General features: G+C 43.1%; 1 protein-coding gene across 10 annotated transcripts in view; it reads right to left on the bottom strand.

Annotated features, from left to right (window-relative positions):
- Window positions 1-14,137, bottom strand: part of DLGAP2 (DLG associated protein 2) — a 412,887-nt gene that overhangs the window by 92,441 nt on the left and 306,309 nt on the right. For 9 of the 10 annotated variants that reach the window (XM_081856886.1, XM_081856887.1, XM_081856883.1 and 6 more), the window contains one exon: window positions 3,784-4,850. In XM_081856886.1, coding sequence (XP_081713012.1) covers window positions 3,784-4,850 — 1,067 coding nt within the window. Of the gene's footprint in view, window positions 1-3,783; window positions 4,851-13,298; window positions 13,425-14,137 lie in introns of those variants that run through there. The other variant, XM_081856889.1, reaches the window with a different exon arrangement.

Here is a 14,137-nt window from a genome sequence, read left to right on the forward strand (position 1 = left end):
TATGTTCAACAATGAGTTGAACTGATTGCCTGGCTTTTGGTCGAGTGTTGTTGAGTGTCCATAGAGGAAAAGTTGAATACATTTCCCAAGGGGAAATTTACAAATGAAAGTTATGGAGCATTTCGCCCCAGACCCTCAAAGATTCCAATCCATTTTGCATTATAATTTCCTTTACTGTATGGACAGACAAGCATTGGTTTCAGGCCTTATGTCAGGCATTCACCACAACCAAGGCAGATTCGGTGTAAAGAGTCTGAATTTCAGCCTTAAGGATTTTTAATTTGGTTTAGATTCTCACAGTAATGCTGTTCAGTGGACAAATTGAAGCCGTACATCTTTCAAGTGCCTCACACTGTTACTGTTAAATGGACAAACAGAGCAATTGTTGGAAATTCATTCTGAAATGTATAATCTCATGCAATACAATAAATCACCAGCAGGCACAACCCAACGTTCTTCCTTGTTGTTTCTCTTCAGCAACATGTAATGGTACATGGAGTTTAGTTGTAGAAAGACTGCAAATATTCAAGCCAGCAATCTGCAGCTGCACATCAAAGAGCTTGCCCCAACTCCCCAAACTATTTCTGTGGACACCTATAATTCTGCTAGATTCAGCCCATTTACTCCACCTTCCATTTTTTTATTTTCTAAATTGACAGTTCTTTCATTCTGAATTATGAGATCAGAATAATGCTGAATATATACTGTATGTATGATTTAGCATTCCAACAGCTACTTTGTAATCTTCTGTTGTGCACGGTGCCTTTGAGTACATTGTTTGTCCCAGTAATGAGCATTCAAATATCACAATTTGAAGTGTAGGTTTCTTTTGGATTCAAATTTACTATTAAGAGGATGGTGCACTGTTGTTTTCAAAACTAACACTTAAACCAGGAACCAGGCAGAGGGCCTTCTCGGTAGTGGTGCCTGCCCTGTGGAATGCCCTCCCATCAGATATCAAGGAAATAAACAACTATCTGACTTTTAGAAGACACCTGAAGGCAACCCTGTATTGGGATTTTTTAAATGTCTAATGTTTTACAACTTTTTATGTGCTGTAAGCTACCCAGAGTAGCTGGGGAAACCCAGCCAGATGGGCAGGGTATAAATTATAAAATTATTAATATTATTGTTTAAAATATATGCTCAAAATTCTGTGAATTATTCTTAGCTAACCAGGATACATTTCCAGGTATTTCTTAGTAGCAGCCTGGCAAATGTTGCTGTTCCTATTATTTTGGAACCCTGAGCTCCCATCGTTTATCCAGCAGCCTTAGAAGTTCTCTGCATCTGATTATTTATTCAAGCCTTATACATTTTCTGAATAAATTAGACAAACATTATTGGCAAATATCATTGCAGACCAAATGACTCAAACAGTGATAGGTTAATCTAAGCAGTGTGAACACAATGATGGATGATAACAACAACAACTGAGCAACATAACTCTCTAACATCTCTAACATAAGAACTAACAGCCAAATCATATGCATGTTTATGCAGGGCTGCACTCAATATACTATGGGAGATCCATGGCCAGGATACCATATGGGCTTGGTGCTATCTTCTTTCCTTTCCTTTGCTGTGACTGTATTGTATACTAAATGCTTTTTTAAAAAAAAGAAGAAAAGAATACTAATTAGCAGCACAACATAACTGTGTTGAAATAAAGTAGTACAGGGAAAAGGTGTTCAAATCTCATTATTTCCCTAATCTGAATGCCCTCCTCAAAGCTTCTATTACCTCCTCAGTGAAAAATATAGAGGCACTCATATGTTTTGTCCCACAAAGCCCATAACAGATTTAGGCAGTAACTGAGATAGAATAATGGTATGCGTAAGCTGGTATGAAGGCTAAAGCTCCACTCTCCAGTGTCTCTTTCTGATCTTCAAGCAGTGGCGTAGCATGGGGCGGTTGCCCCAGGAACAAAATTGTTAGGGGTGCAAATTTCAACACCCAGTGCTGCCTCAATATAGCTGTGTGTTTCCATCTCTGGACTCTGTTGAAAACAGCTTCTCCGTGCAAACCAGGGACCTCTCCCAATAACAGAACAGCTCTTCTTTTCTTATCTCTGCAGCTGCCATTTCCTGGGTGACGCGGATGCTGTTGGGCAGTTGAATGCGCACGCATACCCTGTACGTTTCACTCACCTCCGCGCTGCTCTACATGGCCCTGGGTACTGGCAACCTACACTATGCTACTTTTTTCAAATAAGTACATGGAGTTGCTAATTACTGAAAAACAACAACAGGAAATCCTTATAGATCAGAGGTCGGCAAGGTTTTTGTGACTTGGGCCGGTTCATGGTCCTGCAGACACCGCGGTGGGGTGTGTGTGTGTGAGCATGTGCAAACGCTATTTTCGGCGCTCCTTCTGGTGCGGAGGAGGCGTGCGCAGCTTCCCATTGGCTGCAGGAGCTTCCTGCAGCCAATGGGAAGCCGGCCAACATCACGGAAGGTGGTCCCTGCTCGATTGGCTCGTGCCGGTTTAGCAAGGTGCACGGGAGCCAATCGACCGGGCGGTGGTGGTCCATGGGGTGGTTAAATGACCCCCATGGGCCTTATGTTGCCAACCCCTGATCTAGATTCAGGTAGGTAGCTGTGTTGGTCTGACGCAGTCAAAATAAATAAATTTAAAAATTGTCCAGTAGTACCTTAGAGACCAACTAAGTTTGTTCTGGGTATAAGCTTTCATGTACATGCACACTTCTTCAGATAGGAGAGCCTCTTGATTATGAATCACCTGAGTCATGTCAGTTTATCCCTCAGGACTTTATTGGGAAGTGGGGGCAGACATGTCCATGGAACTTGCAATTAAGTAGCCATAGAATTGCTCCTATAATTTCCTTTTCCTAAGAAACGTCTGATATCAGAACAAAATAGATGTAACGAAGGGCTTGACTACGCATTGCACTCAAGTGCGCGTAACAAAGCCTGAATGACATCTTTAAAAGCAGCTTCAGGAAAGGCGAAATTAGTTGAAGAATCAAGGCAGGAGGACCAGGGCATTCAGAAAATCCTGCAGGGGCCGTTTGTAGCAAAGGAGAGGCACGCGGGGAAAAGGTTAAGCACCCTTTCTCTTCTCTGAGCTCCCCAAGCTACCTGCCCACTTCCAGCTGCCTTTAAGAGATGGTACTGGGATTCTGTACATGGTGAGCTGAACGTAGTAGGCATTGTTTGTACTTATCCCTTATTGAGCAAGGCAGAATTTAGATGCAGGCAACATGCACACTGTTCAAAGACAGCAGCAATGGAAGATCCCAGACCCCACTGACTCCACTCAGGGAAGCCAATGAGGAGCTTGGTGATTAGCAGCTCGTGAAAGGGCAGGAAGTGGGTTTGTGCTGCTCCTCATCACTAGTCTATGCTTGTGGGTTGTAAAAGTAAATAAATAAAACAAGATATCAGCTGAAGATACCATGAACTTAAAGAAATAGAATAGAAAATAGAAAAGAAACAGAAAAGAAGAAGCTTTTTTTGTGTGAAATTACTAAAGCAGTGATATGATAATAGGATTATGTTTAAATGATGATCTGTTACATGCCCAGTTTGATTACTCTTTCCTTTTTGATTATTCTGAACATCTTGTTCTTATGTTTTATTCCAAGGTGCAAAACTAGAGAACTTGACAGCAAATAACTCATGTAAGGCTAAGGCATGCACATAAAAAACAACAATCCTCCAGTGGTCTTATAACAATGAGTTCCTATATATATATATATATATATATATATATATATATATATATGGGAAATGTCATATATATATGACATTTAGCTCCTACCTGAAGGTAATGGCATGGCCTCAGGGAAGGTTTGATTTCCTGATGAACTAGAGGCTTATCTAGGTTAAGAGATGACTTGCGATAAGCTTCTTTAGCCTGGCTTACTGTAAGCGTAGACCAAGAACTCCTTTTCATGTATTTGCCATCAGGGGCCATCGCAAGCCCTTCACAGGCCGAGCACTTCACATCGTTGTTACTTTTAGAAGTCTTTAATGAGAGGTCCCCAAAATGTCCCTGAAGAGCTTCAGGGTAGCAATGAGAAATATGGTCCGGGTGATGCCTGTTTACAACACTAGGTGTTCGGTAAGTGCTATCACTATCCAAATTGTCGTCGGAGCTCCACCAACTGCTCATCCCAGTTTTATGCTTGCCCTCAGGTTTCCGCTCTTTGCTTTTACTTCTTTTGCTATGTTTAGAATGATGTCCGTGGTGGTGGTCATCTCCTCGGCCATCTCCCTTTGTCCCGTTGACATTGCTCTTGGAAGAGCCTTCCAAAGAATGAGATTTCGTGAAAAGTTTTTGGACTGAATGAACAAGGTGACGTATTCTCCCTGGGCTTTCACTGCGTTGTTCGGCGGCCGTTGAGGTCCTCTGGTACTGTAGGGTATGAAAGCCATCCCTGTGGAGAGGAAGCTGCTTCTCAAACTGATCCAGCAGATTTGCAGGGATCCGGTTAATCTTAGTGTTAGCATGAGACATGGTGCAATCGTCCCTAGTTTCGTAATGTGAGGTGTAGTGCATTCTGGGGAAAGTGCTACTGGACATATGATCGCCCATAACCATGGGCATCATCATGCATTCTGAATGGATGGAGCTTCGCGGCGAGCAGCGATGGTGGTCCATCGGGCAGCTCTCCGTGGGGCTGAGAAGATATGATTGCCTCGACTCCTGGCCATGGTGAAGATGGTCGTGGGGGTGTTCACAATCTTCAGGGGATGCTAAACCACAAGTATGAGCAGAACATAGCTGTGGCTGGTTGTGACTGCCAGATAATCCTTTCATGTTCCTTGAAACAGGAGAATATGATTCCTCATCGAAGTGCTGAGGAGACCATGAGTATGGCTGATCTGTCGACAGAACACAAAGAACACGTATCAGTCAGATAGGAGAAATGCAACAACAGTCTTAAAGTACTACAAAGAAAAAATGGCACTGCAATTATTACTTAATTGCTTAAATTACAGTCACTTAGCAAACAGTTTACAAAGAGTCTATGTAATATACGACATCAACTACAGGACAGGTGAGCATGGCTGTTGTGGGCCAAATGGGGAGGCCTGGCAGATTCAGGGCTGGAGATTTCTTACCACTGGCTTGTAGAAGAGAAGAAGAAGAGTTTGGATTTGATATCCTGCTTTATCACTACCCAAAGGAGTCTCAAAGTGGCTCACATTCTCCTTTCCCTTCCTCCCTTACAACAAACACTCTGTGAGGTGAGTGGGGCTGAGAGACTTCAGAGAAGTGTGACTAGCCCAAGGTCACCCAGCAGCTGCATGTGGAGGAGCAGGGAAGCGAACCCGGTTCCCCAGATTACGCGTCTACCGCTCTTAACCTCTGGCTCTCAGTGTGGTGTAGTGGTTATACCGTACTGAACTAATTATTGGAGGCAGAGTAGTACCTTTGGTGAGGGACACATCATGCTCCTTCTGGGTTAGTTGGTCCGCCTTTGGTCCCCACCCTGCACTTAGTTCCCACGAGGCTAGCTAAACCAGGGGAGGGGAGCAGATGGGTCTCAAATCCCCACTGAGTTAGGGACTTGCATGCAAAGAAAGACTCTGGCAGATGGAGCAGACGAGACTAACAGTGAGTCCAACTGTCAAGAAGGCAGTTTCTGCATGTGCTTTAGAGGGAAATGAGGGACAGATGGGCCTCATCAACCTAAGAAGGTAGCCTATCTAGGAGAAGGAAAACTCTGATCCTAAACCTCTGCTGGCTTGCAGCTATACTTATTTGTGAGAAAGGCTTTGGAGTAAACTCTGAGGAAAAATCCATACCCACTGCCTTGGTGGGGACATCTTCAGGAGAAGAAAAGGCTAAGGAGTAAACTCTACACAAATATAGATATATCCCTAAGATATCTTGTATGCCTCATTCCAGTAACTCTTGCCACCAAGCTGGTGCCAAATGTATTACTTTACTTTCATTTGGCTCACATCAGCGAGGGGGATCTTGTCTTCTGGGCAACTTCCATAGACACTGCACACTGCTTGTGCCCCAGAGAGATCACTTTGGTGATGCTACAGCACTAAAAACAGCATGGGAGGTAGCAGTTACAAGTTTCTGGTCTCTGCAGTCACAGCAGACGCTGAGATTCTCCAGCAATTTGACTTCATCCCCAGAGATTGTCTGTTGAAACAGATGGATGCCAGCATTTTGACCAATAAGATTATCCAAATGTTTAGCAGGCTACTTGATAGTGTCACAGATATAATTTTTAGGGCTCAGTCTAGCTAATGTGACACAGATTGCACTGTAAATTTAAGTCATTCTCAGTAACTAAATCCTACTAAAGAATGCATGAGTAAATTATGAGAATTGAGCTGTACAGGTATGATTCAGTTCAACATGTGCTTAACTCTGTTTCATAGAAATCAACATGACTCAAAAGTTAAAGTGCAAAATATAAAATTCCTGCCTTCTCACCAGCAAAAGTTGACATATGCTACAGAAGCATTCGATTCTTCTACATTTAATAACTTTCCTCATTAGTTTTCAGGGAAATCTAATGCCCAATAAACACCAAAAAAAAAAAAAAAGAAGAAGACTTCTAATTAAGTGTGTTTCTATTGTGTTCAGAGTTTGATTAATTCTTTTGCTCAATGTTATACAAGATCTTGCAGCTGTGAAATTCTGCAAACAAAACAGAATGATTGAAATATTCTAAAATTCTCAAATTTTCAGTTTATTAAACTTTTCAAAAGGAAATTAGCATCTGAGCTGGGAGAGCAATCTTCACAAGAGCAGCCATACATTTCCGTGATTATACTTTATGTTGGCTTCTCCACAGCCTTTTGACATATTTGCTTGAGAAAACATAGCTATTGAAAACTATTGCAAACGCGCAATACAAATAAGTAGTGGATTCTGACAGAAATTGAAGCCAGAGAATACAGTCTTACCACATTATAACTTCAGTGGATTGACTTTGAAGTATCATTTTATGGGACTCACAGGATCTGATCTAATGGATGATGACGTCAGTTTCTTGGCTATCGTGTGAATGGCAACCGTCTCTAATCTAGGGTGCCATTCAGACTCTAGAGGATTCATTGAAAGTGTAATTGGACCCTCTTTTTCCTGAGCAAAACAAAAGTGCAGCCTTGAGTGCTACACAAAATAAAGGAACTGACATCCCAATAGGTTTTTAAAAGAAAAAAGTACATCTAGATTCCCCTGAAATAATTCAAAAAAACAAACAAACCAGTACTAACCCTGAAAAATAAATCTCTCAATGCCCTTTGCTTCTCTCCCACATTTCTTAAGCAGCAGAGCAGCTGGATTAAAGGGAGAGCCTATTCCCCTTCTTTGCCCTCCAACTTGCATCCCCTGCCAAGTCCCCAATGCACAAAGGTACCTAAATGGGACAGGGATAGCGGGATTAGAGATGAGAAAGGACTTGTCAGCTGAGGAGCAGCAGCAATGACATCTGTGTCTGTGCTGGCGCGCTCAAGGAAAGATAAATGCATTTTAATGTTTGTGTAACTGGTGTGTGTGTGTGTGTGTGTGTGTGTGTGTGTGTGTAGCAAACAACTTAGAAGCCCGTTTTCAGCTTTAAATGGTATATAGGAATGAATGAATAATATTGTCCTTTTTTTCTGTCCACTCATCCCACTGCTCTGACCTTTTCTGGTCACCACTTGCTGCTGATCCATTCAGTTGCTGCTTCAGATGTCTCTGTTTACAGCTTCCAGCAGGCAGGAAGAAAGAGACTTGAGTGGCCACTGTGGCTGTCAAGTGACTTCACTTGCTGTGATCGTGGTGGATGTATCTCTGTTCTCCAAGGCGGAAGGCAAACAAAGGTATTGTAGGAGGGAAGTGAGCTCTAAGGCTGTACTTACTGTAATTGCCCCCTTCTTCCTGACCTCAGCCGACCTGGCCTCATGTGTTGCTAAGGCACCCTCTTTGACCTAAGAGTAATCTGAATCACTATAACTTGGCTGTTGGAGACAGCCTTGGACCCTTTCCAAAACTTCCTAAAGATGTCAAGTTGTGGGTTTAGTCAGAGTAGATTATATATGGGGAAAGGGGGGAAATGGTAGGCGAGGCTGAAACTTTGGGCTCTTCTGAACTCCCAATGCATTGCTAACATGAAGGCTGGGAAGTGTTCCTCCAGTATATTGAGCAGGAAGAATAAGAAACTACAGCTCCCAAAACTGGTAATCTAAATGTGCTCAGAAGACTTTGCTGCAAGGAGTGGAGTTTTATGAAGACCTCTTCTCCAAAGGTCAAGAGAGACCCAAGCCATGCTAAACCAAGGCAGGCAGGTGTATATGAGTATGTCTGTGTCCGGGTGCACGCAGAAGTTCATCCCTCTCTACTGGGAGTATGAACCTTCTTCATTTCATATATTATACTGATAAGATATATAGAAATAGAGGGACCACTAGGGGAGCATCAGAAGATGGCTGACAATAACATCTCTCCGACCCACACGAGGTAAATTGGAAGCTGTGATGGGAGTAAATAGCCTCCCTACCCCCCCCCCCCAGATTGTGGTGGGGGACAGCCCTTGCCTGCTGTGCCCTATACCACCCCCGAATTTGTGGGGATGGGGCCACCAGGCACAATGCCCTCCTGTGGATTTCGGTGCTCCTGGACGCCGTGTCTGATCGCCGTCTCCACTAGCTGCAAGAACTTCAAAAGAAACAATTTGGATGAAGCGAATGCACATATTTCAAGGAAGAAGGGGGAGTAAAGACTGCTAACAGAAGAGATCTCTGATAAAACAAGTATAAATCATGAGAAGATATGCCAAGACTCGGTATGGCAAAGGGACTGATGGGGGAGGGGAAAAAAACTTTCCCTTATGTGATTAAACAAGAATCCCCCCCCCCTCACAAGTCAGAAATGTCATTTTAAGGACTTAAGCTATGGATTTAAGGCTGTGTGGATATAAACCTTCGAACCAAAGCATGTTTTAAGAAGAGTGTGGAATGTATAAGGGCTTTGGAATGACGCAGTTAAAAATTCCGTCGCCATATTGGGAAGTTCTGTCGGAGGACTTAAGTCTGAGAGGAGAAATAGAGAAATAGAGCTGTTTTTATATTGTGGGTGAAACTCCTCAGTGGGACTTAAGAACGATAGTTCTGTAATTAATGATGGAAAGAGCGCTGTTATCTATGAAGGCGATGATATATGGAAACCATCTCGATTTGAGGATTGGAAGAACGGAAAAATTCACACAGGATTATTATTGGTGTTTATCGGCTTAAGGAGACTATCAGAAGAGATCATAAAGAAAAAAGAGAAAATATATGAACAAGATGTGATGTGGAAACAGCAAGATAAGACTGGATAGAATTATGAACTTTGTTTGGACTGATTTGGACATTAACACAGTGGCAAGAAGATGATCAGAATCCCCCTTTGGATCTTGAAATATGGGTTCCCTCAACAAAATTTAAAATTCGGCTTTGTAATTCGGAATTTATGTGATGTGATTTGATTTGATTTGATTGGCCGGTTAATAAAAATTATTTTTTAAAAAAGATAAGATATATAGAAATAAATGTCCACTCGCCTATTCACAATGACTAACCTAGATGAGAGTGAGTTGCCTACTAACATTTGTGAATATCTGCATGACACTGAATTACTTTAACTGTACTAGGTTAATTCAAAACATTAGGGCTCCCCCATTCAAACACTTTACCCTCTAAAACTTATTTCCTTTTCTTAGAGCCCTGAAACACCCATGAATATACGGCTGCATAAAATAAATAATTGCTGAGCCTTAGTGACATAATTTTCATCAATGAAAACTGCACATGAAAGAAACACTCTGGAATTAGCCAGGTAATAAGTACTTGAATTAAGAATAGTTAACTCCAATTATAAAGAAATCATTATACTTTGTTTTGTGCATTAAAAAATGGCTATACTTGGAGACAGAAAGCATTACAGAATGAATACACCCCCTACACACACACACACACACACACACACACACACGCTTCTCGTGTTTCTGTGACCTGCTGGTGAATACTATTAAAGAAGCCCTGTCTGCCTTTACTTAGCATCACAAGTTTGGCAAAGACCTATTATAATCTGCTGTTCACCATCTGAGGAGACACAAAGGTATTCTCTGCAGCATCTAATTCGGATGGTGAAGGATTTCAGGCTGATACACATTCTGGAGCAAACCCACCTCTTCCGCTGCTCCCAATGAAATGTGCGGGTTGGAATTCAGTACACTCCAGAATCGGGACTGAAGCATCCAGGGAAGCTCCACTCACACTGAGTGCCTCCACCAGATTTTGGCCTGGGTACCCCATACCATGGGACGTGGGTGGCGCTGTGGGTTAAACCACAGAGTCTAGGACTTGCTGAACAGAAGGTTGGCAGTTCGAATCCCCGCGACGGGGTGATTTCCTGTTGCTCGGTCCCTGCTCCTGCCAACCTAGCAGTTCGAAAGCATGTCAAATGCAAGTAGATTAAATGGCGGGAAGGTAAATGGCGTTTCCGTGTGCTGCTCTGGTTTGCCAGAAGTGGCTTAGTCATGCTGGCCACATGACCCGGAAGCTGTATGCCAGCTCCCTCGGCCAATAAAGCGAGATGAGCGTCGCAACCCTAGAGTCGGCTACAACTGGACCTAATGGTCAGGGGTCCCTTTACCTTTACCCTCCAGAATACACAGTACTGCAAAACTTGAATGAAGTAGTTTTTCTTTTAAACCCTGAACAGCTTCCAAGCTGCTTGGAGCCGCTAAAAAGCGTGGCACCTTTCTATCCAAACCAAATTTGCTCCTATCCCCAGCCATGACTGCTTAAAGGTTAAGAACAGAAGAAGAGCTCTGCTGGAGTAAATGCCCGCGAGATGCCCCCAGAAGGAACTGAAGTTTGTCCCCACCAGCTGGTATTCAGAGAGCTGCTTGTTCTACTGGAGTTACAGCAAAGACTTGTGGCCTTCCCAACAGTCCCATCCAGAACAGTCAACGGTCAGAAATGATAGGAGCTGTAGCCCAACATTTAGAGGACCTCAGGTTCTCTAACTCTGACTTACACTTTGCTATCATGGCTAAGTAGCTATTGGAAGGCATATCCTCTATGAATTTGTCTAGTCTTTTTTAACACCACATTATGTTGTTGTTTAGTCGTGTCCGACTCTTCAGGACCCCATAGACCAAAGCACGCCAGGCACCCCTGTCTTCCACCGCCTCCCGCAGTTTGGTCAGGGTCATGTTTGTAGCTTCGAGAACACCATCCAGGCATCTTGTCCTCTGTCGTCCCCTTCTCCTTGTGCCCTCCATCTTTCCCAACATCAGGGTCTTTTCCAGGGAGTCTTCTCTTCTCATGAGGTGGCCAAAGTATTGGAGCCTCAACTTCACGATCTGCCCTTCCAGTGAGCACTCAGGGCTCATTTCCTTCAGAATGGATAGGTTTGATCTTCTTGCAGTCCATGGGACTCTCAAGAGTCTCCTCCAGCACCATAATTCAAAAGCATCAATTCTTCAGTGATCAGCCTTCTTGATGGTCCAGCTCTCACTTCCATACATCACTACTGGGAAAACCATAGCTTTAACTATACGGACCTTTGTCGGCAAGATGATGTCTCTGCTTTTTAAGATGCTGTCTAGGTTTGTCATTGCTTTTCTCCCAAGCAGCAGGCATCTTTTAATTTCATGACTGCTGTCACCATCTGCAGTGATCATGGAGCCCAGGAAAGTAAAATCTCTCACTGCCTCTATTTCTTCCCCTTCTATTTGCCAGGAGGTGATGGGACCAGTGGCCATGATCTTCGTTTTTTTGATGTTGAGTTTCAGACCATATTTTGCGCTCTCCTCTTTCACCCTCATTAAATGGTTCTTTAATTCCTCCTCACTTTCTGCCATCAAGGTTGTGTCATTCGCATATCTGAGGTTGTTGATATTTCTTCCGGTGATCTTAATTCCAGCTTGGGATTCATCCAGTCCAGCCTTTCGCACGATGAATTCTGCATATAAGTTAAATAACCAGGGAGACAGTATACAGCCTTGCCGTACTCCTTTCCCAATTTTGAACCAATCAGTTGTTCCATATCCAGTTCTAACTGTAGCTTCTTGTCCCACATAGAGATTTCTCAGGAGATAGATGAGGTGATCAGGCACTCCCATTTCTTTAAGAACTTGCCATAGTTTGCTGTGGTCGACACAGTCAAAGGCTTTTGCATAGTCAATGAAGCAGAAGTAGATGTCTTTCTGGAACTCTCTAGCTTTCTCCATAATCCAGCGCATGTTTGCAATTTGGTCTCTGGTTCCTCTGCCCTTTCGAAATTCAGCTTGCACTTCTGGGAGTTCTCAGTCCACATACTGCTTAAGCCTGCCTTGTATAATTTTAAGCATAACCTTGCTAGCATGTGAAATGAGTGCAATTGTGTGGTAGTTGGAGCATTCTTTGGCATTGCCCTTCTTTGGGATAGGGATGTAGACTGATCTTCTCCAATCCTCTGGCCACTGCTGAGTTTTCCAAATTTGCTGGCATATTGAGTGTAGCACCTTGACAGCATCATCGTTTAAAATTTTAAATAGTTCAGCTGGAATATCATCACTTCCACTGGCCTTGTTATTAGCAGTGCTTTCTAAGGACGGCTCTGCCTCCATCGCAAACCTTTTACAAGTGTCTTCATGTAAAGGCATGTAGCTTCACCACAAATCACAGGTTTACAGTGGCCATTTCTGTGACAACATTTTCATGCAGGCCAGAAACCAATTACAGTGGTGCCTCGCAAGACGAAAAGAATCCGTTCCGCGAGTCTCTTCATCTTGCGGTTTTTTCGTCTTGCAAAGCAACCCTATTAGCGGCTTAGCGGATTAGCGCTATTAGCGGCTTAGCGGCTATTAGCAGCAAAGCGGCTATTAGCGGCTTAGAAAAGGGGGGGGAAAGCGAAAAAAAATCGCAAGACTTGCAAGACTCGCAAGACGTTTTCGTCTTGCGAAGCAAGCCCATAGGGAAATTCGTCTTGCGAAGCGCCTCGAAAAACGGAAAACCCTTTCGTCTAGCGGGTTTTTCGTCTTGCGAGGCATTCGTGTTGCGGGGCACCACTGTACTTAAGCCAGCTTCACTGAGCCCTGTCAAATAACTAGTTGTATGTACACACACATAATGAAACGAAGGGTGGAGTCCAATATACCTCCAAGTCACTTATTCTATCAGTGCAAGTATTTCTGCCTGTACAACCTTCTCCCTCTCTGCTCCCCATGTACACACTCTATATCTGTTCTAGGAGTTACCCCAACCCTCTGGAGCATATCTGGGGACAACATGGCGGAGGGGAAAGTTCGATTCCAGGTGTAGAGATTGGGAAAAGGATCCTTGCACCTTTCTCCCATTCAAGGTCTATGCTTGGAGCGTCTTAGGGCCTTCAGCCTGGTGTCTGGAAACTTGCCTATTTTCCATCTGAGCTTCATTGGCTCCTTCTTGCTAGGTTAGGGGACTGAGGTTCTTAAAAAAAGAAAGAAATCAAATTCATCTGCTGGCTTTAAATTTTAAATTTATTACACTACTCTATTTGCTCATTACATTGTTGAAATTCATGAAGCAATGCTATGCTTCTGGTGCCATGTTTGGAGCAGCAGGAAATGTTTTCAGAAGGGCAGCTGCTGCCTTCTCTCATCACCTTGAGATATCTCATCAGATATCAATACCTTAACACTCAATGGTTTCTTTTAGGATCTGGATAAGTATTTTTGCTCCTTCCTTTCCCCAGGAAAGAGAAAGCTACAATACATACAGGGGTTATTTCCAATCCATTAAAATTTGGCTGACTTGTTACTGTTCTGTGTGATATTTCAAAGGTAATTTACCAGCCTAGTAAAAAGTTCATCTATTGCAGGGGTGGGGAATTTGCAGCCTTAAAGATGTTGTTGGATTACAGCTCCCATCATCCCTGACCAATGTCTGTGCTGGCTGGAGTTGATGGGAATTAGAGTACAACAATTGACTGCTTATGTCTGTTTCTTTTTCAAATGAATGGTCAGAATACCACCTCTTCCCATATGTTATACCTTCCCCAGAGAACTCTCCTGTGTCCCTCTTACTTCCTTTATATCCTAACCCCAACAACTCACAAAAGTTCAATTCACATATGTCTTTCATTGTTTTTTTCAGTTACTCTTGTCTTCCTCTGGAGAACATTTCTTATGCAGTGTCGATAGGAA

The sequence above is a fragment of the Podarcis erhardii genome (genome assembly GCF_964252035.2).
Source record: "Podarcis erhardii genome assembly, chromosome: 3".
NCBI lineage: Eukaryota > Metazoa > Chordata > Lepidosauria > Squamata > Lacertidae > Podarcis > Podarcis erhardii.